Source organism: Eubalaena glacialis, chromosome 13 (genome assembly GCF_028564815.1).
Source record: "Eubalaena glacialis isolate mEubGla1 chromosome 13, mEubGla1.1.hap2.+ XY, whole genome shotgun sequence".
NCBI lineage: Eukaryota > Metazoa > Chordata > Mammalia > Artiodactyla > Balaenidae > Eubalaena > Eubalaena glacialis.
Genome location: NC_083728.1, coordinates 46,662,130 through 46,685,107, shown reverse-complemented (window position 1 = coordinate 46,685,107; position 22,978 = coordinate 46,662,130). Strand labels below are relative to the sequence as shown.

At 36.5% G+C, this 22,978-nt stretch overlaps 1 protein-coding gene across 4 annotated transcripts in view; it reads left to right on the top strand.

The window, feature by feature from the left end:
* The window catches only part of ESF1 (ESF1 nucleolar pre-rRNA processing protein homolog), a 58,367-nt gene that overhangs the window by 17,262 nt on the left and 18,127 nt on the right, over positions 1-22,978 (top strand). For all 4 annotated transcript variants that reach the window (XM_061208185.1, XM_061208186.1, XM_061208188.1 and 1 more), the window contains one exon: positions 5,111-5,272. In XM_061208185.1, coding sequence (XP_061064168.1) covers positions 5,111-5,272 — 162 coding nt within the window. The remainder of the gene's footprint in view (positions 1-5,110; positions 5,273-22,978) is intronic.

Here is a 22,978-nt window from a genome sequence, read left to right as displayed (position 1 = left end):
TGCTGCACGCGGGCTTTCTCTAGTTGCGGCGAGCGGGGGCTACTCTTCGTTGCAGTGCGTGGGCTTCCCATTGCAGTGGCTTCTCTTGTTGCGGAGCACAGGCTCTAGGTGTACGGGCTTCAGTAGTTGTGGCATGCAGGCTCAGTAGTTGTGGCTTGCAGGCTCTAGAGCACAGGCTCAGTAGTTGTGGCGCACGGGCTCAGTTGCTCCACGGCATGTGGGATCTTCCCGGACCAGGGCTTGAACCCATGTCCCCTGCATTGGCAGGCGGATTCTTAACCACTGCGCCACCAGGGAAGCCCTCATTGACTGCTTTTAAAGTTTTCTCATCCTTTTTGTTTTTCTGCAGTTTTAATATGAACTAAGAATAGATTTTTTTTAATTTATCGTGCTTGGGGTTTGTTGGGTTTCTTGCATTTGTGGCATGGTATCTTTCAATCAGTTTTGGAATATTCTCAGCCATTATCTGTTCAGGTATTTCTTCTCCCCTCTCCTCTGGGACTCCAATTAAATATATGTTAGATCTTTTCACTGTAACTTCCATGTTGTTTCTCTCCTTTATTTTTTATCTATTATATTTCTGTGCTGCTTTCTGAATATTTTTTCTTACCTATCTTCCAGTCCACTAATTCTCTTTTCAGCAGTGTTGAATCTGCTGATGGACTGTTCATTGAGTTAATTTTGATTATTATATTTTTTTACTTGTAAAAGTCCAGTTTGACTATTTTTCAGATCAGCAATATCACTTTTTAACGTTTTTTACTCATTGCAGTTATTTTCAGTGCCTTCTTTTGTTTCTGTAAACAGAGGAAACATGTTTTTGTAGTGTATGTCTGATAATTTCAGTGTTTATTTCAAATCTTTTGGGGTTGATTTCTGTTACTTTACAAGATACTTCTCCTGTTCACTTGTATGCCTGCTTAAATTTTTGTGCTGGTATGATATTTGAGGTGAGAGTGTCTCATCAGAGAGGACTTTCATTTACTCTGGTCATTCTGGAACCACATCACTCCAAGTTTTAAGACTTGAGGTTCCCTGGACCTAGTGGGCGATGCAAGTCTGTGTGAGAGCTAGTTTACTTCTGGTTGACCCTTGCCCTGGAGTATATCCTTTTGGGTCCCTACTAAATGTGGGGGTACTAGTTGGTTCTTTAACTTTTGTCTTCTTGGCCTGCCAGGCTGCCAGAACTGTAGGTTAGTCTCACAGCTGTTTCTTTGGTAGATCAGTACATGCACTCAGGGCAAATAGGTCTTGAACACTGGGGTCATCTCTCTGATCACCATCTTCTCCTTGATTTTGACTTGGTAATTCTTCACTAATTTGTCAGTTCTTTGAAGTTTTCTTTTTTTCTTTTTTAAATCCCTCTGAATCTTTTAAAAAGATTTTTTTAAACGCTTCATCCAACTTGATGTCCTCAGTAAAATGGTCTGAAGTGTACCTAGCTTCCCATTAATGGAAGCAGAACTTCTCAGATTGTCTATATCTTTATCTAAAAATTTTTTTGACGATTAAAACGATCGATGGTGTATTTTAAAATTATATATGTTGTTTGCTTAAAATAGTTCATTTTTTAAAAATAGGGCCAAAAAACCCCATTTCCCTTATATTGGATCTGGCTCTGTTTGGAAATTTGGTTGCTTAATTGTAATTTCTTTTTTTTTTTTTTTATTTATTGATTTATTTATTTTTGGCTGTGTTGGGTCTTCGTTTCTGTGCGAGGGCTTTCTCTAGTTGCAGCGAGCGGGGGCCACTCTTTGTCGCGGTGTGCGGGCCTCTCACTGTCACGGCCTCTCTTGTTGTGGAGCACAGGCTCCAGACGCGCAGGCTCAGTAGTTGTGGCTCACGGGCCTAGTTGCTCCGCGGCATGTGGGATCCTCCCAGACCAGGGCCCGAACCCACGTCCCCTGCATTGGCAGGCAGATTCTCAACCACTGCACCACCAGGGAAGCCCTGATTGTAATTTCTTATTAGTTTTTGGTTGATACTTTCTCCCAGATATCTTCACACTTTCATTTTCATTTATTAGATGAATTCCCAACCATGCACAATTATAAGTAAGATAGAATTATGTGCTGACAGCAAATGAAGAACCATAAAAGTTAAACATAAAGTATTTTAAATTAGCAGGAGTGAATATTCTTACTTTTATTTATAGCCTGACATTTTTCATACCTGTCCTTTTGGTTTTTCTTTTGCATATATATTGTTTTTATAATTTATAATTTTATAAATGTGAAATTAAGTAAATCCTAAAATGCTTCTTTAGTATTATCATAGGACCATTAAACCTTAACTTTCTTAAGATCCTATGATTTTAGGCTACTGAAGATATTGCTTCACTGATCTAAGTTTTTCATAAAGTATTACTCTTGAACTCTGTTCACGCATTGAATGGAGAATCATGTTTAATCATTCCAGTTTCTTTGTTCAGAAATCTCATATTAATAAAACCACAGGGCTTCCCTGGTGGTGCAGTGGTTGAGAATCTGCCTGCCAATGCAGGGGATATGGGTTCGAGCCCTGGCCTGGGAGGATCCCACATGCCGCGGAGCGACTAGGCCCGTGAGCCACAGTTGCTGAGCCTGCGCGTCTGGAGCCTGTGCTCTGCAACAAGAGAGGCCGCGACAGTGAGAGGCCCATGCACCGTGATGAAGAGTGGCCCCCACTTGCCACAACTAGAGAAAGCCCTCGCACAGAAACGAAGACTCAACACAGCCATAAATGAATGAATAAATAAATAAATGAATAAATAAAAATAAATAAAACCACATAATTTCTTAGGTATCTAATAGTCTTTGAAAAAGTGTATGATTTAAAGTGGTACTTATATGGGCACAAAAGCCTTCACATTTAAGACCTTGATGTTGCTTGTTAATTTCTTTGGCATTCCAAACAGTTGAGTGACCATGTTATTTTTAATGTATACAGAACAGCTGAGTCTTTCTCAAATAGCCTTTACATTTTTTACCCCCATAGATACACTAATTTATCTACTTTTTCTTTTATTTATATACCTATATGGTCATTTAGCACTTTTCTGAAAATTCTGGATAGTTTTTCTTTAGTAGCAGCTCTAAGATAAAGGAAAAAAGATCATTCCATGTATTCTTGAGAAGATTGAATACAAGTTTTTCAAATAGGTTTTCTTTGTTTGGTTTGGGAGAACTTAACTAGATTTTGAAATGACATTATTGAATACATTAGGGCAGCAAATATTATGGGAGGATAACCATTAATTTGTCAGTATATTCTTTTTAAGGTCTTGGGCTTTGCTGATTTCAAATCCTGACTTCACCACATAGTGAAGTTACTTAGGTTAGGTTTTCTTAGCCCTCAAGCCTTTCTTTCCAAAGGTATGAAATGAGGATCATATTAGTACCTACTCATGGTTGGAAAAATTGAGATAATGTATGTAAAGTCTTAGCATACTACCTCATGTCATATGTTTTTGCTTCTAAAACTTTAAGGATTAATGGCTTTTTGTTTGAAATATACTAATTAACTTTTTTAAAGCATGCATTTTTATTTTTCTTCAGTATTTTAATTGATTGCAAAGTCACTTTAATCTATAGTTTAGTACCTCTGATAGATACACTAGTATATTTGAATGCCTTAGAGTTACTGTATGTTCCTGTTGTAGTTTATAAGAGATCGTACCAGGGTTTCTTACATTTACAGTTAATTTTTTACTCCCTTTATATTATTAAGTCTTTCACAAAGTTTTGTCCTTGAATTGGGAAAAAACAGACTTCCATGAGTTAACCCACATTTTAGAGATTCAGAAAGTAAAATTTTAGTACTGGAAAAAAAATCAATTTAAAGTAGGCCATCAGAGACTTACCACTAAAATTTCAACCTGGAAGGAGCTTGCTTCTAATTATGTTTTCAGAAGTAAGCTTTTAATAGAAAGAAATACATTGCCATTTTGTTAATGTGTTCCTGATGTTTTATCCATTGAATTACGGGATACATGACAGAATTCCATCCAACATTATTATTGTGGCACAAAGCACAAACAGGAAAAAAATGAATTTCAGCTGTTTGAAAATGTAAAAGTGTGATAGGATGGAAAGAATGTCGTGGACTATTTTTTATTCATTTAGAGAAAAAGACTATAAAAACATTTACTTAAACAATTTTTTTCGCAACACCTTTTTGAAAATGTAAGGACAGTCTGTTAACATTGATGTTTCACAGCTGAATGCTTAATAATGTCAGACATATTTAGTGACCAGTTAGCCATAGCTCATAGAAAGGAGGGTCTTCTGTACGCTACTTCTAAATTTTACTTTACTAGGGACATTTAGTCAATTCAGTAAGTCTGTATGTTTTGCATTAAAACCCAGGTTCTTAATTTATGTTTTTGACTTGGAGAATTACAGTGGAAATATAGAGCAAACAAACTTTTCACGTATTAGTTTTCTTTGGTATTTTTTGCCCATGAATTTTATACTGTTCCGTTGTATTATAATAATTTTTATGAAATTAGGAAATGTAAACGTATTTTCCACATGAGGAAATTAATTGCACAAACTTCTAATTTATTCATTTTTATTCTTAATGTATTAATGAGATCCTGAGAGTAAGCATGCTCACTATCAAATGGAAAGGACTCATTATTCTTTGTTTTGGATTACAGGCAACTTCCTTTATCTGTATCATCAGCATGAATGGCTAAATCCATTTATCAGATGCATCCCAACACTATTCAGGCTCCTTTTATTGACCATACATTTTAAAGCCACACTGTTGGATGGTGGGAGACATAAAGAGGAAAAAAGTGCCATCCCTGCTATCTTGCTTGTAGGGTGGAAAAGTCCAAGGATGTTACATGACTACAGGATTATTTTGAAATATGAATTTTAATAAAAAGAGATTCCCAAGTGTAATATTGTGACCATGCTAACTTATATTGCAACTGATTTTTATTATAAACAAGACCTAAGTCATTTAATTCATTTTGTATTAAGAAATTTAAGTCTGATTTTGATATTCTATTGTTATAGTGTATCTGACGTTGTTTAGAAGGGTGCTGCAGTGACTGAGATTAAACACTGAAGTTAGAAGTAAATTATTTCTGTGTATTAAATGAAATTGATTTTTTTGTTAGGTGATGATGGAGTCAGTGTAGAAGAAGATGGGAAAACAAAAAGAAGCCAGAAGGATGATGAAGACCAAATTGCTAAATATAGGCAGCTCTTGCATGTTATTCAAGAAAAAGAAAAGAAAGGCAAAGAAAATGATATGGAAATGGAAATTAAGTGGGTTCCAGGTAAGAATTAGATACTAACTAAATGTTCACTTGTTTTCCTTCGTTTGGGGATGTTGGATATAAAAGAAAAGAAGATCAACTCTTTGGAAGCATAAACTTAAAAAAATCACGTTTTCAAGGAGTGTTTTGGTGAGGAAGATAACATGATATTTGCATGCCTGATTTAATTCACTTTAGCACCAGCGTTTTCTACTCCTGCGGCTTATTCTTTGTCTCTTTAATTTACTAACTACAAATTATCCATTTATGAAAGTAGACCTTTCCTAGGTTTGATTCCAGTATTCTCAGGTTATAGAAATTTGAATCCAGGCACCATGTATTCTGAAGTCATTAAACTTTGTTTCAAAATATGTTATTAATAAGTGGACTTTTCTCCAGTAACTGCTACTAGACTTTAATTAGTGAGGTTTCACTAACACAAAATATGTAATACATAGTTTTCCGTCTCAATTGTGCAATTTTTGAATATTTTTGAACAAAGAAGTATAGCATCGTAAGTGGTTTTTATAACTGACTTGAAGAGTTCAATAACCCAATATTAGTACAATAACATTAAAACCATGTCAAAGCTAAACAAAGAAAAGCTAGGATAAATGAGGGTTGTTTTCTAGCATATGCATTTTTTCTTAACAATCCTGGGCAAATCAGCATGTACCTTTGCAAATAATGTGGGGTTTTTTTGCAAATTACTGCTTTTTACATATATGTATATCTTTTAAAGGTAGGTATAATTTTTGACAAAGATTCAATTCTTTTAGCCTCAATTCGTCTCTAGATGAAAAACTACTACTTAGAGCACCATTGCATTAATTGTTCTATATTCAGTTACTTCTGTTTCTTACACTAGTATGTTTTTGCACTGAGAGTAAAACATTTGTTTTCTTAGGTTGTTTTTATTTGGGGGGGGGGAACTAGGATATTTTGATATTTGAGGATTGATTGACTCTTGCAGTAAATGTATTAGGATGTACACATATCTTCTGCCTATTTCTATAGGAACATGGTGCTATGTTATAACCCATTTGTTTTAAATGTTTGGCTTTTGCAGGAAGTGGTGGTAAGAAAAAATGAAGTTTAGTAGTGTTATCATATGAACAGTGGTTGAGAGAACTCAATTAATTTAGCCTGGAGAGGAAAAGTCTAAAAAGTGACTTAATAGTTATTTTCAAGTACTTGGAGGCTGAGTATGTAAACAGAAACTTAATCTCACATACTACCTCAGAAGTCAGTGCTTTTACCAGTGGATAAAAGTTGAAGGAAAGTAGATTTCAGTGTAAGGTAAAGAGGAATTCTCTATATCGTTAGGATTGTTCATCAGAAGAGCACAGAGGCTGCTTTAAGGAGTTGAGTGTCCTTTGTCAGTAAGTCTCACAATAAGGCAATACAACCATACCACTCAGAGATGTGTGAAGAAATTTTTTTATATGAGGTCCTTGGATTTATGATTCCAAGAAATGTTGGATTCTGTCTTTCAGTCAAGTATGTTGTAGCTTAATTCTAATCTTAGAATGAGCTTATTGAATGAAGATATTTTAAATGAACATATTTTAAATTGAGGTATTCAGGTGACTATTTGAGAAAGAAGATTTAAAATAAAGTTGATTGCAAAGTTTTATATTAAATATTTTAGAGCTATTTTGAGTGGGCCAGATCTAACCTTTGTCTTTATTCGTACAGTTATGTAGTGCAAATACCAAAAAGTGATACATAGGAAGATTTAAGCAGTACAGTTTTCCTAGGATAAACCTCACTTAGTCATGGTTCATTGTACTTTTTTTATATTCCTGGACTCAGTTTAGTAATGTTTCATAAAAGATTTTTGAACCTGTGTTAATGAGGAATATTTGTTTATAGTTTTCATTTCTTGAAATGTCCTTAATTAGCTTTTGGTATCAGGGTAATGCTGATCTCATGTGGTGAATTAGCGACTGTTCCCTCTTACATTTAGCAGTACATTTTTATCTTGACTTTGCTATTTGTGGATGTGATATTAATGTCATTTAAAATATTTTGAAAATGTAAAATGAAAAATTAGCATCTGTAATTCCATTACCCTTATTCGGCCCCTGAGTGATTAGGTAGATTGTGGTTTAATTTATCATTTCTCTGTTGTTGAATATTTAGTCATGTTTCTGATCTTTCATTACAATAGGCCCATGGCATTGAAAAGAAATTTGATCTAAGGCTGTTACAATTCCCAAACCCACAAATATCAGTACTTCCTTAGATCTCTTCACTTTTATCACCAGCCAAGTAATAGGCTTGCTATTTTAGGGCCTTTTACTTATAAAAACAATTTTTTAACAAAGATGCTTATTCCCCCCCACCCACCCCATTTTAGAAACGTCTGTGCATGTGAGAACTTGTAGAGACCACAAGGAGAAGCTAATGCTGGCAGTCAGGCTCACTCATCAGTTAGTAACATGACTTCCTCACTCACATAGCCGCTTTACATATGCTGTGGATCAACCTGTGGTTCTCTCACAAGCTGTTAAAACTACCAGTGTCCAAGCCTCAAATTTTAAATCTCAGATGCCAAGCATCTAGAATGTTATAAATAATCTATAGCTTTTTCCATATTTTAAATTATTTTCATAGGCTAGCTTCCCAGAAATGGAATTACTAGGAAAGGACACGGACACTTTTTGTGTCTTGAGATTACTGCCAAATTGCTTTCCAAAAGGGTTGTACCGGTTTTTAATGCCTTCAACAATGATGAAAGTGCCAGTTTCATGGAATTATCATCAACATTCGCTATGTAATTTTTACTCTTAGATGAATGAAGGAAAGTTGATATTTTGCTATATAATGCATTTTTTAAAGTCTTTAACCATAGTATTTTTGAAGGCCCCGTATGGGGTATTATTACCCTGTGAATCTTTGGTATGGATGTGCACACAAGTGCGTGCGTGCATTTTCTTTGTGTATGTAAATGTAAAGGGTCTTTTACATACTAGACATGTTAAATGAGAAAAATGAACTACTCTTTCAGGATCTCAGTTTACTTATTTGGAAAGTGGGACTAATAATACCTTTCTTGCTTAATTTGAGATATTATAGAGTACTTTGTAAGCTACAGAGTACTATTCGTGTCACACGTGTATTTTGTTGAATTTGTGTCTTAAGAAATGTATGTTCCCAGTAACAATTACCCTGAACCGCAGGACTTTTTTGATGTTATACTTCAGTAAACCACAGAGGGTCAGTATGAGATTATAGTATATCATGCATCAGTTTTTCTGTGGCTTGAATTTCCAAAATATTAAACTCTGCAGAAAAATAAATACTCTTAATAATCACTAACAGTTGCTGCACTTGGCGTGGCTTGAAAGAAATTTTAGTTTAGACTGTTTAAACTTCCTATCTTTTTACGTTGGATTATACAATATAGTAACATTAGGAGTTTAATTCTTCGAGGGTAAGTGTTAAGGGAGGCAGATAACAGGTACATGGGTGTAACAACTGGAGTGAACTACTCTTTCTCTTGATGTTTTAGTTCCTCATGAAGGTGTGATAATACAGCGTTATTGAGATTATAAATGATTAAAAATGTTGAATTTTAAGATTTTTAAGGAACGTTGTAATTCATTGTTTTGATGTGGAGTAGCATTGCCCATCTCAATGTGTTGCTAATAAGGTATCCTGCCTGACTCATTTTGATGAGTAGAGAAAGTAACACATGTAATTAGCATATTGAGACTTTATCGATGAATGTGCCTCATTAGGGAATTTGTAATATACATATAAATGAAGCATAATGAGTTTTATCTCATATGTTAAATAACCTCCCCTAATAATTTATGTGATAATAATTTTTTGTTGTAGATACTGCAAGCCGTGTATTTTAATCTTTGAAATTTCATCCAGAATATGAACAGATAATGACATGTTTCTTTGTCTATAATCTTAAAGGAGATTAGATATGATAAAAGTTCTCTTTTTCTTAGTTATCTCCTGATTAATAGACACAGGTGAAAAGGATATCTGGTCTTTTTTCTACTCATCATCCTGCAGTGCCTCAACTTTCCTTCAAATATTGAGCATATGCCAAGAACCATTCTAGACACCATGTGAGCAAAACATACAAATCCTTGACCTCATAAAGCTTATATTTCTGGTTAAGGGGAGACAGATAAGCCTTTAGTAAGAAAAATATTTGAGCAGAGACTAAAGGAAGTGGAGGTCGGGGGTGAGCCATGCAGAGGAGAGTGTGCGAGCAGAGGGTATAACAAGTGAGTGGCCTTGAAGCTGTGGCTTATCTAGTGTGTTTGAGGAGCAGCACAGAGAACAGTGTGACCACAGTGAGTGAGTGAAGGAGAGAATAATGGATGATGTCAGAGAGGTAATGGGGCCAGATCATGAGGGTCTTGCAGACCATTTTAAGGGCTTGAACATCTCTGAGTGAGATGAGAAACCATTGGAGTGTTTAAGCTGAGGAGCAATAAGATCTGACTTGGTTTTTTTTCCAGTTTTATTGACATATAATTGACATATGTTACTGTATAAGTTTAAGGTGTACAGCATAATAGTTTGACTTACATATATTGTAAAATGATTACTGCAATAAGTTTAGTTAGCATCCATCATCCCATAGATATAATAAAAAGAGGAGCTGACTTATTTTTAACAGGACCAGTCTGGCTGCTGTACTTGAGAGTAGATTAAAGTGGCAGGGAAGGACAAAATTGGGGTGATCAGTCAAGAGGCTATAGTAATAATCCTGAGATAATAAAGATTGTGGGTTGGACAGGTTTTCAAGGGAACTTCAGAAATTCTCTTCGTCACATGTAAGATGCCTATTATATATTGAAATAGACATGCCAAGGAGATAGTTGGATATCCAGTTTAAAGTTCAGGGAAGAGGTCAAGACTGGAGATAAAAAATTTGAGAATCTTCATTGTACAGATCTCTGTAAGTAAAGAACACCAACGGAGTGATTGTAGGTAGAAAAGAAAAGAGGTTCAAAAATTGATCCCTTGGAGTACTCCAGCATTTAGAGGTTGAGGAGAGGTGAGCAGGGACCATCCAGAGGCAGCTGGGAAGAAGCTACCAGAAACAAAGGAGGAAATTCAGAGTTGTGGGGTATCCAGGTGGCCAAGTGAAGAATGCATTTCAGTGAGAAGATGGGTGAGTAAAATACAGACTAAGAAAGACCATGGGATTTAGCAATGTAGAGACCATTGAAGAGTTCTGGTGGAATGGGGAGGATGAGCTTAATGGGGTTAGGAGAGAATGAGGAGTGGAATTGGAGACAGTTAGGAGAGACAACTCCTTTTTCTAAAATATTTGATGATTAGGAAGTTGCAGGCGTCATCACACTTCATCCTTAAAAAAATACTCCGACATGTAATTTCCAAACACAAAGACATTCTTCTACATAAGCATGACGCTATTATCACACTAAGGGAATTTAATATCGTTAAAATAGTAGTCAAATTTCTCACTCATTCCAGTAATATTCTTTACAGTGTTTTTTCCTGATCCAGGATCAGTCAGTTTTAAAGTGTCTACAATAGTTGACTTATAGAATACCCACAATCTGGATTTGTCTGATTGTTTCCTCACAATTCAGCTGAAAAGTTTTTGGCAAGAATTTTCCATGAATGATGTTGTATACTTCCCATTGCTTCACATCAGGAGGCACATAATGTCAGTTTCTCCCATTTTTTGTGCTGTTATAACTTTGCTTACTCACTTAAGGTGGTGTCCTACTGATTTTTCCATCATAAAGCTCTATTTTTTCTTTTGTAACTGATAGGTAATTTGTGCAGTGTGTGAATATCCTGTTCCCCAACATTTTACTTGGTGATGTTATAGATTTTTATAGATCCTTGCTTGAATCAGTTATTATATTGTTGGCTGCAAAATATTGATTTTCTGTTTCTGTCATTTCTTCTACATTTATTAGTTAGCATTCTAACTTACGCTAGTAGAACTCCCTCTAGAAACCGGAAGGGAAAGTGAGATCAAGAGAGCATTTTTCTTTAATATGAGAGGAAATAACAGCATGCTATATTACTTCTGGGAGTGATCCACAGACAGGAAAAAATGATGCAGAGAACTACATTCTAAAGTAGGCAAAAGGAGTTGGAATGTTTTTGCTCGAGTGGAGGAATTGGCCTTTGGTAGATGTACATGGACATTTCACCCATTGTAACAGGAGAGAAGGGAAGGAATATGGTCACAGAGGGTAATGAGTAGAAATGGTGGTGGGAACTTGTGGTACTCTTCTATTTGCTTATATTTTCCTAGTGAAATGGGAAGTAAAGTCATCAGCTGAGAGTAGGGATGAGGGGGGGAGGGGGTGATTGTAATGATGGACAATAGTATCTATGTTGGGTTAGGAGGGAAATGAGGGTATATTGGGGGTGACGGATGGCGGAAAGGTGAGAGGATTGATGGACTGTAGGTCCCTGTGAGACAAAAGAATTGTTAGCCTTGGGGTACTAGAGAGAATAAAATGGAAGGATTGGAGCTAGTGGTTGAGGAGTAGGATACTTGAAATTAAGATTATGGTGGGTTTGCAGTTTTGATAATGACAGTTCTAGTTATGGGGGGAGTTTCTGAGATTACAGGGAGTATGGAATAATAGTCAGTGAACTGTGAGGCACAGGGTGTTGGAACAGTCATCCGTGTGGATATTGGAATCACCAAGAATTACGACAGGGCTAGAATTGGAGAGAGTGGCAGTGAGCCAAAGGTTAGCTCTTCAAGAAGTGAGGGGTGTGACTATAGTCATTAGATCTCTGCAGTAACGGGGGAGTAGGCGGTGTAGTCTGATAATATGTTACTAAAAGTTGGGGACTTTAGGAGGAAGACCAGTCAGTGGACTGGAGTTGGCAGTTAGTAGCAAGATGGACAGAGTGTGGGAGAGAAAAATTCACCACCTAGAAGAGCTGCAGGAGAAACAGTGTCCTCAGAGAAGAACCAGGTTTCAGTGAGACTCAAATTAGCAAGGGAATGAATAAAGAGGATTTTGTTAATAACTATTAATGACTGATTATGATGGACTAAGGTGTAGAAATGTTCTTTTGGGGGAAGGGTGGGAATGGGAATATTCAGCATATTTTTAGGAGAAGGGATGATTTGGAAGTTGTGGACTTCTTGTGATGACAGAATTAAATAGAGATAAAGGATATAATGAGATGAATACTGACCTCTTAAAGCTGTACTAGTGGTGAGACTGTCAGTGTCTGGGCAGATCTTGTCGGGAACGTCCAGAGCTGTGGGATTCTTAGTCTTTTGAAGGAGACATGGAAGGCAGAGAAGAAGGAAGGACTCCTTGCTGTCTCACCCCGCGAGAGGAGTCCTTCTTGACGCCCACGCATGGAGGCGAGAGGTGGGGTCGCAGCTCCTCCTCCCTCTACTTACTCTTTCCTCCACACTTCACAACTGTAGTTCTGTTTGATTCTGGTATCTGTTCTTTATCCTTTGTACTTCCTTTTTCCCCATCTTTATTCCATCTCCATTTCTCTATTCAGTGACCCAATGGGAAGCTTAAACACAGAGACATTAATGACCTGTATCTGTGGCTATTGTGTTATTCATTCTTTATTTAGAAATAAAATGTTTTGAATCAGTTGGGCATTCATTTTGCTAGGCAGCCCGGTTTCAAACATTTTAATTTTCAGACATCTTAAAACCTATTCACTATTTACTTTTGGCTATATCTCTTATTTCCATTTATTGCCAATGTATCCATTATTTGAAATATAGTCGCAAAACTGTTTTTTTGGTCAGAACTTTTAAAATAACCAGATGTTTAAAATTTTGAGTTCAGTGTAGAGGAGAGCATTAAATGGAAAACTAAAATAAGCTAAAAAGAATTTGCAGTTTGCTTCATGTTTTGGTGATGGGTAGGAAACCAGTTTGCAGTGCACTATCATAACTTGTACACAGCTAGTACATAGCTTGAATTTTAAAACTTAGGTGTCCATTCCTTCCTTAAATCATCCAGTTAACAGGTTGACTATAAGGGCCTTGTATGGTAATAAGCTGAAACTTTTACTGTGCCCCCCCCCCAAAAAAAAGAAAAATTAAATCATTTGTGGAATGTGTAATAAAAATGAGAAGCAGCTAGGGTTATCTAAAAACAGTGGTAGCACATTTTCTCCATAGAGTTGCCAGTAAATTTCTCAGAATTTCCTGGATTATTTTAACAATAATTTTCTGTTAGTATTAAGATTTAATTTTATTTTAAGTTTTCCAAGAAGCTTTTAAAAAAAAGATCTAAAGCAAAACTGAAGATATTTTTATAATAGTAGTAGTTTCAGAAAGTGCTAAAAATTCCCATACCTTTTGAAGTTTTAGGTTAATTGGTCTGCTGTTTTAGGATCCCAATTAAATACGTAAATCAATAAGTGCTTCTGGTTGCCAGCATCTAGGCTGATTCTCTTAATGTGGGCCTTTGCCTCTCTGCCTGTGTGTCATGTCAGTTGTACTGTTTGCATCTGTAGCTACTATTTCCAGACAGTAGTACTTTTTTTGACTTTGCCTTAGATTTACAATCTGCCCAGAGTCGGTTCAAGAACAGAGAGCATGTTTCATGTATTGTTTTCCCACAGCCCACAGCTATGGTGATTTGTTTGAAGTTGTGGATTCTTTGGTCTTTAAAGCAGAGCTTTTGCCTATTCTATTTGAGGTTGTCCCACGTCATCATTCTATATACTGACTGCCTGGCTAGCACACTGTCATTTTTCACACACGTGTTCCATGTGTTATTTTGACAATTCACTCAGACTACTTTCAGCAGTTTCATTATTGCTGTTCTTTTTTTTCTAAGATTGAAAAGTCATATAACCTTATACTACTTTAACACATTTGGTTTTTTTCCCAATTTTTTTGTGATAAAATATACATAACATAAACTTTACCATCTTAACTATGTTCAAGTGTGTAGTTCAGTGGTATTAAGAACATTCATACTATTGTGCAGCCATCACGACCATCCATCTCCATAAGCATTTTCATCTTTATAAAACTGAATCTCTATATCCATTAAACAACTCTTCATTGCCCCTCCCCCAGCCCCTGGCAACCACCATGCTACTTTCTGTCTCTCTGATTTTGGCTACTCTAAGTATCTCATATAAATGGAATCATACAGTATTTGTCTTTTTGTCACTGACTTATTTCAGTTAGCAGAATGTCCTCAAGGTTCATCCCCGTTGTAGCATCCTTCTTAAGGCTGAGTAATATTCCATGGTATGTATGTGTGTATATATATGTATATATGCCACATTTTGCTTATCCAGTTCATCCATTGATGGACACTTGGGTTGCTTCCATGTTTTAGCTATTACACATTCATTTTTATCCATTATCTTCTACAGGCACATGTAGTTGATTATACTCCCATTTTGCATTCTCCTTTTTTGTTTCATTTCTCTTACTTATTTTTACATGTTTCTAAATAATCTTTTAATCATAATGCCTGCATCACATTCCATTGTGTATCTAATTTATGTTTTAGGCTCTTTCTAATGTTTCGCTATTATGGAGGACATAATAACCTTATATTGAATTTTCTTAGGGATAAATTCCTACGAGTAGAACATCTTCATGCCTCTTATCATTTATCTTGAAACAGTTCTGTTAATTCATGGTGCTAACTAAGGAGCTTCTTATTTTTTAATTTATGAAGGCTCCTCAGAAATGCTGATAAAATACACAAAATCAAATCTAGTTTCTACAGTTGGCTCAAGGTTTGAAGCCACATAAAGGAAAGGGCATAAGTACTTTCTATAGATCTTTGGTTTGATATAAAACTTAATCCCACTTTGGGACCGTATTTCATGTTCCTGCGCTCTGAAAGATTTGCCAGCCTTTCTCAGTGCCCTTTTGGTTAGACCATTGTAGACAACTGCTCACTGACTATAATGCAATGATAATTTAAAACTTTGAGGTCCAAGGTAAAGCTGGTAAAAATATTGTAGCTTGAACTGGTAGCTAAGCAGGTTGAATCTGCAGGTATCTTGTGGGAGGGGCTCTGTATTATTTTCAGTACACAGTGACACTGTTTGCCTGATGTAATCTACTAGGGGAAGAGAGCGTACAAGTACTTTCCTCCCTCTCATGATAGTCTTCATTGAGGGTGGGGGATAGTTCTCATCAAATGAGCTATCAAGAGATAGCCTTAGCTCAATCTACTCATTCAGTGACATGGAAAAATTTTATCTGTAAAATTATTTGGCATAAACTTGAAAATCTGATCCTATGTATGTCAAAAGATGAGTGCCAATAATTTGACTTGGGCGGGTTCCCTTGGTGTTTAGAATGATACGCCTCAGTGGTAAATTGAAGCATGCATTTTGAAGGCATATGCTTCTCTAAGAATTGGCTTGCATAAATTAGGGATATCTGTCTGCCTTGGACTTCACCAAGCTTTTCCTAAGCATTGTCGCCTTAGATTGTCATAAAATGTATTTCATTTTAGGTTTCCGTTGCTGCTTTCTGTGGAAGCATAGAGAGATTTTAAAATATTTTTAAAGTAATTTATTTGGATTCATAATTTCGAGCCAGAAGCAGACTTCTCAGGGTGTGGGAACAGTTTGGTCTACGGCCAGGATCACATGTGTGACAATGTCTAAGAAGCCTGTCTTCTGATTAATAAGCTGCTCTGAAGGTTTAAAAAAAAAAAAAGCCAATGGAAAGCTTTGCGTATTTGCTGTTGAACACTACAGGCTTCTAGGCATACGTGTTGTTAGTTGGTATTCCAAGATTCTGATATCTTTGGACCCAAATAATGCTTGACCCGTCATAGATTACTTTAGTAGATTTCTGTCAACAGAGAATCCCTAAGAATAGAAACAGTGCTAGCTTATAAAACAAGCCATGGATATATTGAAGTCCTAATTTTCAGTGTTACTTTCATTCTCTGTTAATTCTCATTCTGTAACTTTTTCAATGTTGCAGTGGAGGACACTGCCAATGAAATAAACTCTGAGTTAATTACAAATACTAGAGAAGGAGTAAACCTTAAATGGTACTCTACTTCAGAGACCCCCAACCAGCACACCACCTGTGGATTACAGATTTACCCAGGTATTGATCCCTTTAGCCTTTAGATCAACCAGAGCCCCCAGTTTCGTTTCCTTCTCTGGTAGCCGCCTCCATTTACTCCAGTGTGCTGTGCAAGCATTATTTTTTATATGTCATAATAGGAAAAAGGTTGGGAAGACACTGCTTTCCTAATAGTTATTTGGGAAGTCTTTTTAGCCATAGTCAGAATTACAGTTTACTTATATAAACTCAGCCCAGTATATGTGGAAGAAAATACTTAGATTGCAGCAAGAAAAATCTAGCTTAAAAGGTCGTTAGATACTGAAATGCTACGGAGGTTGAAGTGCTTTTCATTTCATTTTTATTAAAGAAAGATTTTTTTGTTTAATTAATTTAGAAATGACATTTTGGTTGTACTGCAGCCTCAAAATGCCCTTATGTTAATAGCTTCTGTAGTTAGAACCTCTCCCAGGGAGGAAAACAGTTAGACACCCCTAAGTTTCAAGCCATCAATTTACAGGTGGATTTTCCAAAAACAGTGTATAGATCGGGACCTTCTTATAATGAAGTTTGGGATAGCATTAGTAGTTTACTGCGATCATGGAAAGAGCATAGAGGGCTTGTGTCAGAAAGTCTGAGTTTAGGTACCTACTGTTTTGATGGGGATTAAATGACAAAAGGCAGTGAAACCTAGTTTAGCACACAGTTGTCAAAGACTGAACATTTACTACCTTTTTTTTTTTTTTTTAAACAACTTTACTGTGGGAAAGTAGAGCATAGATACAAAAGGTAAACACTATGTATACAGTTTAAAGGAAAAGAATAAAATGAACACCTGTGTACCCAGCTTAAGAAAGAACATTACCAACATATGCGGTCGCCTGTGAGACTCCTCTGTTACACCCTCTTCCTTTCTCTATCAGAAGAAACTATGAAACTGCATTCCATATTAATCATCCCCCTTTTCTATACAATAGTTTTACCACCTATGCATGTATCCCTAAACAGCCTATATTTAGTTTTGTTAATTTTGAAGTTTATAAAAGTGTCCTCTGTGTATTCTTCTGTCAGTTGCTTTTTGCTGTTAACGTTCTATTTTTGAGAGTTATTCATAATCCATATGTGAAGACATGGTCCATTAATTTTCACTGTTACATAGAATTCCATTATAGATATATCATAATATATCTGTTCTGTTGCCGGTTATTGTGGTATTTTGCTATTATAAACAATGTCTTTGTGAATATTCTTGGACTTGTCACCTTAGGTATATATTGAATTTCTTGGATATGTGTAGAATTTCTTGGTTGTACAGCATGCTCACAATTACCTTAACTAGGTCATGCCAAATTGTTTTCCCCGGTGCTTGTACCATTTTACTCTAACCAGTAGTGTGAGTTCCCATAGCTCTTTATCCTCACCATTAATTTATATTGTCAGGTGATTTTTTGCCAATTGAGTATGTAAGTAATGGTATCTCATTATGGTTTCAATTTGTGTATTACTTTCAAATATTTGTTGAGTTCCTTCTCTGTGTGCCAGACTCTTCTCTGATAGCACTGAACAAAACAGACAAAGATCCAGGCCTTTGTGGGGTCCTACATTTTAGTGTGTGTGCACTGGGGGAGAGGGGATGAAGGGAATTGGTAAACAAATAAATAGGTAAAATAATCAGATGATGATTAAGGGCTATAGAAACAAAAGGATAAAACCTGGATGGGGAACGGAAGTTCATGGGTGGGAGTGGGTAGCCATTTAAAAAGGACAGTAAGGGAAGGCTTCATTGAGAAAATGACGTTTGTACAAAGAGCTAATGGGAAAGACATTGCACCCTGTGTGTTATCCTGGGAAAGAACATTTCAGGCAGAGGAAGCAATAAATGCAAAAGCCCTGAGGGGAAAGCATATCTGATTTGTTCAGGAATAATGAGGCAGAATGAGCCAGGGAGTGGACAGTAATAGAAGGTGAGGGCAGAGAGGTGGCCAAGTCACAAAGGGTTTTGTAGACCTCTGGATGGACTTTATTCACTTTTACTTGAAATGCAATGGGAAGTGGAAGTGATATGACCTAACTTAACGTTTTTAAAGGACTGCTCAGGCATTTGCCTAATTACTAATGAAAAGAATATTTTTTTTCCTGCTTTCTTATCTGTGAAATACCTATTCATGTCTTTTGACCATTTTTTATGTAGTGTTCTTTGTCTGTGTTTTAGTGATTCATAGGAGTTCTTCCTCTACTTGGAGTTCTTCCTATATTTTGGGCTTGTCTTTTATCAACCATATATTTTGCACATAGCTTTTCCTAGTTTGTGATTTTCCTTTTTACTCTCTTCAGAGTGTCTTTTGAAGAACAAAAATGGTATAGTCAAGTTTATTAAACTTGTCCTTTTATTCTTATGTACCTCTAGTTCACATAAGTATATTCATTATAATCTCTGGATTAAGATACTCTTTCATCATTGGTCCAGCATGACCTTCTTTTATTTATTTATTTTTAGTAAAAAGTGAACCCACTATAAAAGCTAGAATTGTGCAACAACTTAAATTTATCCATCTGATCGCTCCTGCTTCCCCATACCTAAGAATAACCATCATCCAGATTTCAGTGTTCACTCCTTTGCTTTCCGTTGTGTATATTTTCATCTAATTTATAAGTATTTTTGAAAAGTCTGGGTGCATAAAAAGGAATGAACTACTGATATATGCTATAAACTGGATGAACCTTGAAAGTATTATGCTAAGTGAAAGAAGCCAGTCACAAAATGCCACATATTTTGTATGAAATATGCAGAACAGACAATAGAGACAAGAAATAGATTAGTGGTTGGAGGGTGGGGGGGTGTCAGAGTGTCCTGCAGGGGAGAGAGATAGGGTTTCTTTTTGAGAAGAAGAAAATGTTCTAAAATTGACTGTGGTGATGGTTGCATGTATCTGTGAATGTACTAAAAAACATTGAATTTTATTCTTTAAATGGGTGAATTGTATGGTATATGAACTATATCTCATTAAAGCTCTTAACTGTGTTAACATTGATGGGAGATGGGTTTGTATCATTTGGGACTGATTTTTGACTTTTAAGTCCTTGATTCATCAGGAGTTGATTTTTTTTTTTTTTTTTTTTGGTATGATATAAGGTAGGAATCCAATTTCAACTTCTTCTACATGGCAGATCTTTTTTATCCTCCTCCATTTATTGAATAATCTCTCATTTCCCCCAGTAATCAGACATGTCACCTCTGTCAGGTACCAATATTTCAAAACTGTGTGGATCTATTGGTTGGCTCTCTGTTTTATTGGTCAGTTAGTTACTCTGCCTAACCCTGGACCAGTAACACACTTCCTAGAACTGGATAAAGAGCACTAATGACCCATACACCCACCCCCTCCCTAGGCCAGTTGGTGTGAGTGCTCTGTGAAGAAACCAAACGCTGCTGCCACCACCACCAGCAGCACCAACAAACACTTGAAGCTGCCGCCTTGTGCAGTATCTTCAGAGGAGAGCCAGGCTTCAGTTAGAGCAAGAAGATGAAGAAAATGTTCAGAGATACAATAATTGAGATACAGTAATTTTTACTGATGATGTACTGTGAATTCCAGGGAATTTAGTGGTAGAGAATTGAAGGGGGAGGGAGATAGTGACAGAGAGAATGGATGTATAGTTAACTTCTGAGGATTAGAACATGGGAGATTAGGGGGAACCTGATGAATAGGGACTTTTGGTGGTGGCTAAGATGAATAAGGGATAAAAGGCACAGAGAGATTATTCCTGCTGGGTTCAAGATTTTGGTGGTGAGGCTGAATGTTGAGGATTAGGGAGGGAAGGGTATCTGCTGTTGCCATGGATGCGCCGAGCTGGTCACCTCTTAATCCTTTTCTGGGGAGGGGCAAATTTACTGTGAGCTCAGGGCTTCCCCTTGACCCCTACTGATGTGAGTTTACAGGTAAGGAAGCCTGTGTAACTAAAAAGTACACTGTCTTAATTCCAGGGCCCAGGGGCCCACTTCTGAACCCTGTCAGGAAAGGGTTGGCCTTATTCCACAGTGCTCTCTTTTATCCCTGGCTTTTAAAATACTTCAGTGTTCTAGAGTTTCACTATGATATATGTAGGTAATTTTTTGCTTGGTAGCTTTATTTTTGCTTAGAATTAATTGGATACCCAGACTCCTGAAGATTAGTAACTTTCCATTCATTTTAAAATTCTGAGAACTTCTCAGCCATTTTCTCTTAAAATATTACCTTTTCCTCATCTTCTCTATTTTCTCCTTCTGGGAATCCCATTTGATATATGTGGTACCTTCTCATTCTGTATCTAACTCATAGTTTCCATACCTTTGAATCTGTGCAGCAGGCTGGGTAATTTCTTCAGTTCTGTGTTTCAGTTCATTAATCTTTTCTTTACCTCTGCTGTGTAACTTGGTTGACTTTATAATTTCAGTTATGTTTTTCATTTCTGGAACTTTTTTTTCTTCCCCAAATCTGTCTCATACCTTTGATAATCTTATCTTTTAATTTCTTTTGTTTTTTTAAATGTGCTGATTTTATATTCTGTATCTGATAATTCCAAAATCTATAGTCTTTATAGGTCTGACTTATTTGGTTTCAGCTTACTCTGGTTCATATTGAATTTTGATTGTGATCTAATTGTTCTTGGATCTTTCTTTACCTATGGGAATTCTCAGAGGCCTGAGTCAAAAAAATACTTCTTTTAGAGAGTACTTGCCAGGTACCTAAGGGCACTTCCAATCCTGGACCTATTGAAACCAAATTTTTGGATTAGGGTGTTTGGGGCCACACAAATAGTGTGAATTCTAGCCACAAACCCATGGATTTGTGGGCTTGTGGTTATAAATTCTCTGGGGGGAAAATGTGTTTTTACTTCCCTTCTTCTGCCCATGGCCAAAGCCCAAACAGGCATGTATCCCTTCTAAATTGTTGGAGGAGGAGCAGCATCTACTAAAGGATCCTGGCTTCATGGTGGTGGTCTCTGGGACCTGCCATCATGATCGGGCTCCAGACTTTGCCTCCTGCCTCCTGCCTCCTTGGCTAACAGCCCATTAAAACCCAAGATCCATGCTAGACCAGAGCAGATTAGTGCATGTCCCCAACGAAAACTCCCTACTTCTGAGCTAGTGTAACATTTCTGTTTGAGCTTTCTTATTTTGACTAATTCCAAAAAATTGCCTTCGTTTCCTTACGTCTTACCCATTCATTAAAGTTTTCATTTATTTTCTGCCTTGTCTATAAACATTATGTATAAAAAATAACAATAGAACAAGTAGTTCTTCAGTCTTCTTTGCCACAAATTAAAGAGCAGAATAGTTTCATCAGACTTGGCCAGAATTTTATTTTAGTATTAAGGACAGCTTGCTATTACGTACATTGTGATCACAAACTACTTGAAAGGCAAAGAAAACATACAAATAAAGTACAGACAAATACAGGAAACAATAGCTCCCTAATGAAGCCCAAATGTCTTGTATTTGAAGTCCGCTTTTTAAGAACATTTGATTCTAAGAAGCAGGGACAGCTTGATTCACAGTAAGATGAATATACTTGCAAATGGAAGACATCATTCTACAGGAGAGTAAAAGGAGATTCAGAAGAGGTTAGAGAATGATAAGCTCAAATTCAAGGCAAATACAAAACAGTTGCTACCCACTGAAACAGCTTTTAGACAAAGAACAACAGCAAAAAGCATTAACATTTCTTCACTTAGTACATACTTTGGGAATGTCTTCTATGAATACCTCATTGACTGTTTTAGGAGAAAGAGAATTAAATGCTATATGAGAAGCCATTCCCAGTCTAAGTAGCTTACCTATACTACCCTTTTATCCTTATTATCTTTATTATAGCTGTCTGTGTTGTTTCCATATAGTAGATATAACAGTATTCTAACAATATTAAGTGCATACAAGGAGCATTTGTTGGCTCTGAATTTTGCTATTTACTATTATTCCCAAGGCTAGTTGTTATTTTACTTTTTAATTTCATGAATTGTTGCTCCCTGTCCGTAAGGTTGGGAACAAATTTGACTCATGTATCCTTTCAATTGCACTTCCATTCATTCAGCAGACATTTATTCAGCATGTGCTGTGTACTTGGCCCTCCGCTAGCCATAGCGTTACCTTTGTGGGGGGAAAAAAAGCAAGCCGTGGCCTCTCCTGTCATGGAGTTTGCAACCTAGTAAGGGTGATAACCATTAATAATAGTTAAAAAAAAAATCACACAAATATAAAATTGCAGCTGTGATAAATAGTGCAGAATAAAAGAATATGGTACTGTAAGAGTTTAGGAGAGAGGGATTTACAGAAGTTCGAATTATGAACCAAAGTCTGAACAATGTTCTAAACAAATCTTGAACCAAGTTCGAAACACTTCAAATCTTCATCTTTCTCATTACAAAGATTGATAGTTTTGCTATCTGATATGCTTTAAGGATAAGTAAATGTCTCCTTCCTTCTCCCCACACCGTTGGAGAAAACTGACCAGTTTGAAAGGGTGCCTTTGATGTCAGTGTTCCTCAGGGCATGGTTATACCCAGAGTGAATTCCAAATTGGGAGTTCAGTTGGCGATGGTAGTTAGTTACATTTTAAAGGGTACTTTTGGGATTGAGTGTTAACATGGTCTCATTTAAACATGCAACATACATAAATAAAGACTGAGCCGTAAGTGTTCGTAAGTATTCTCAATGGATCCTGAGT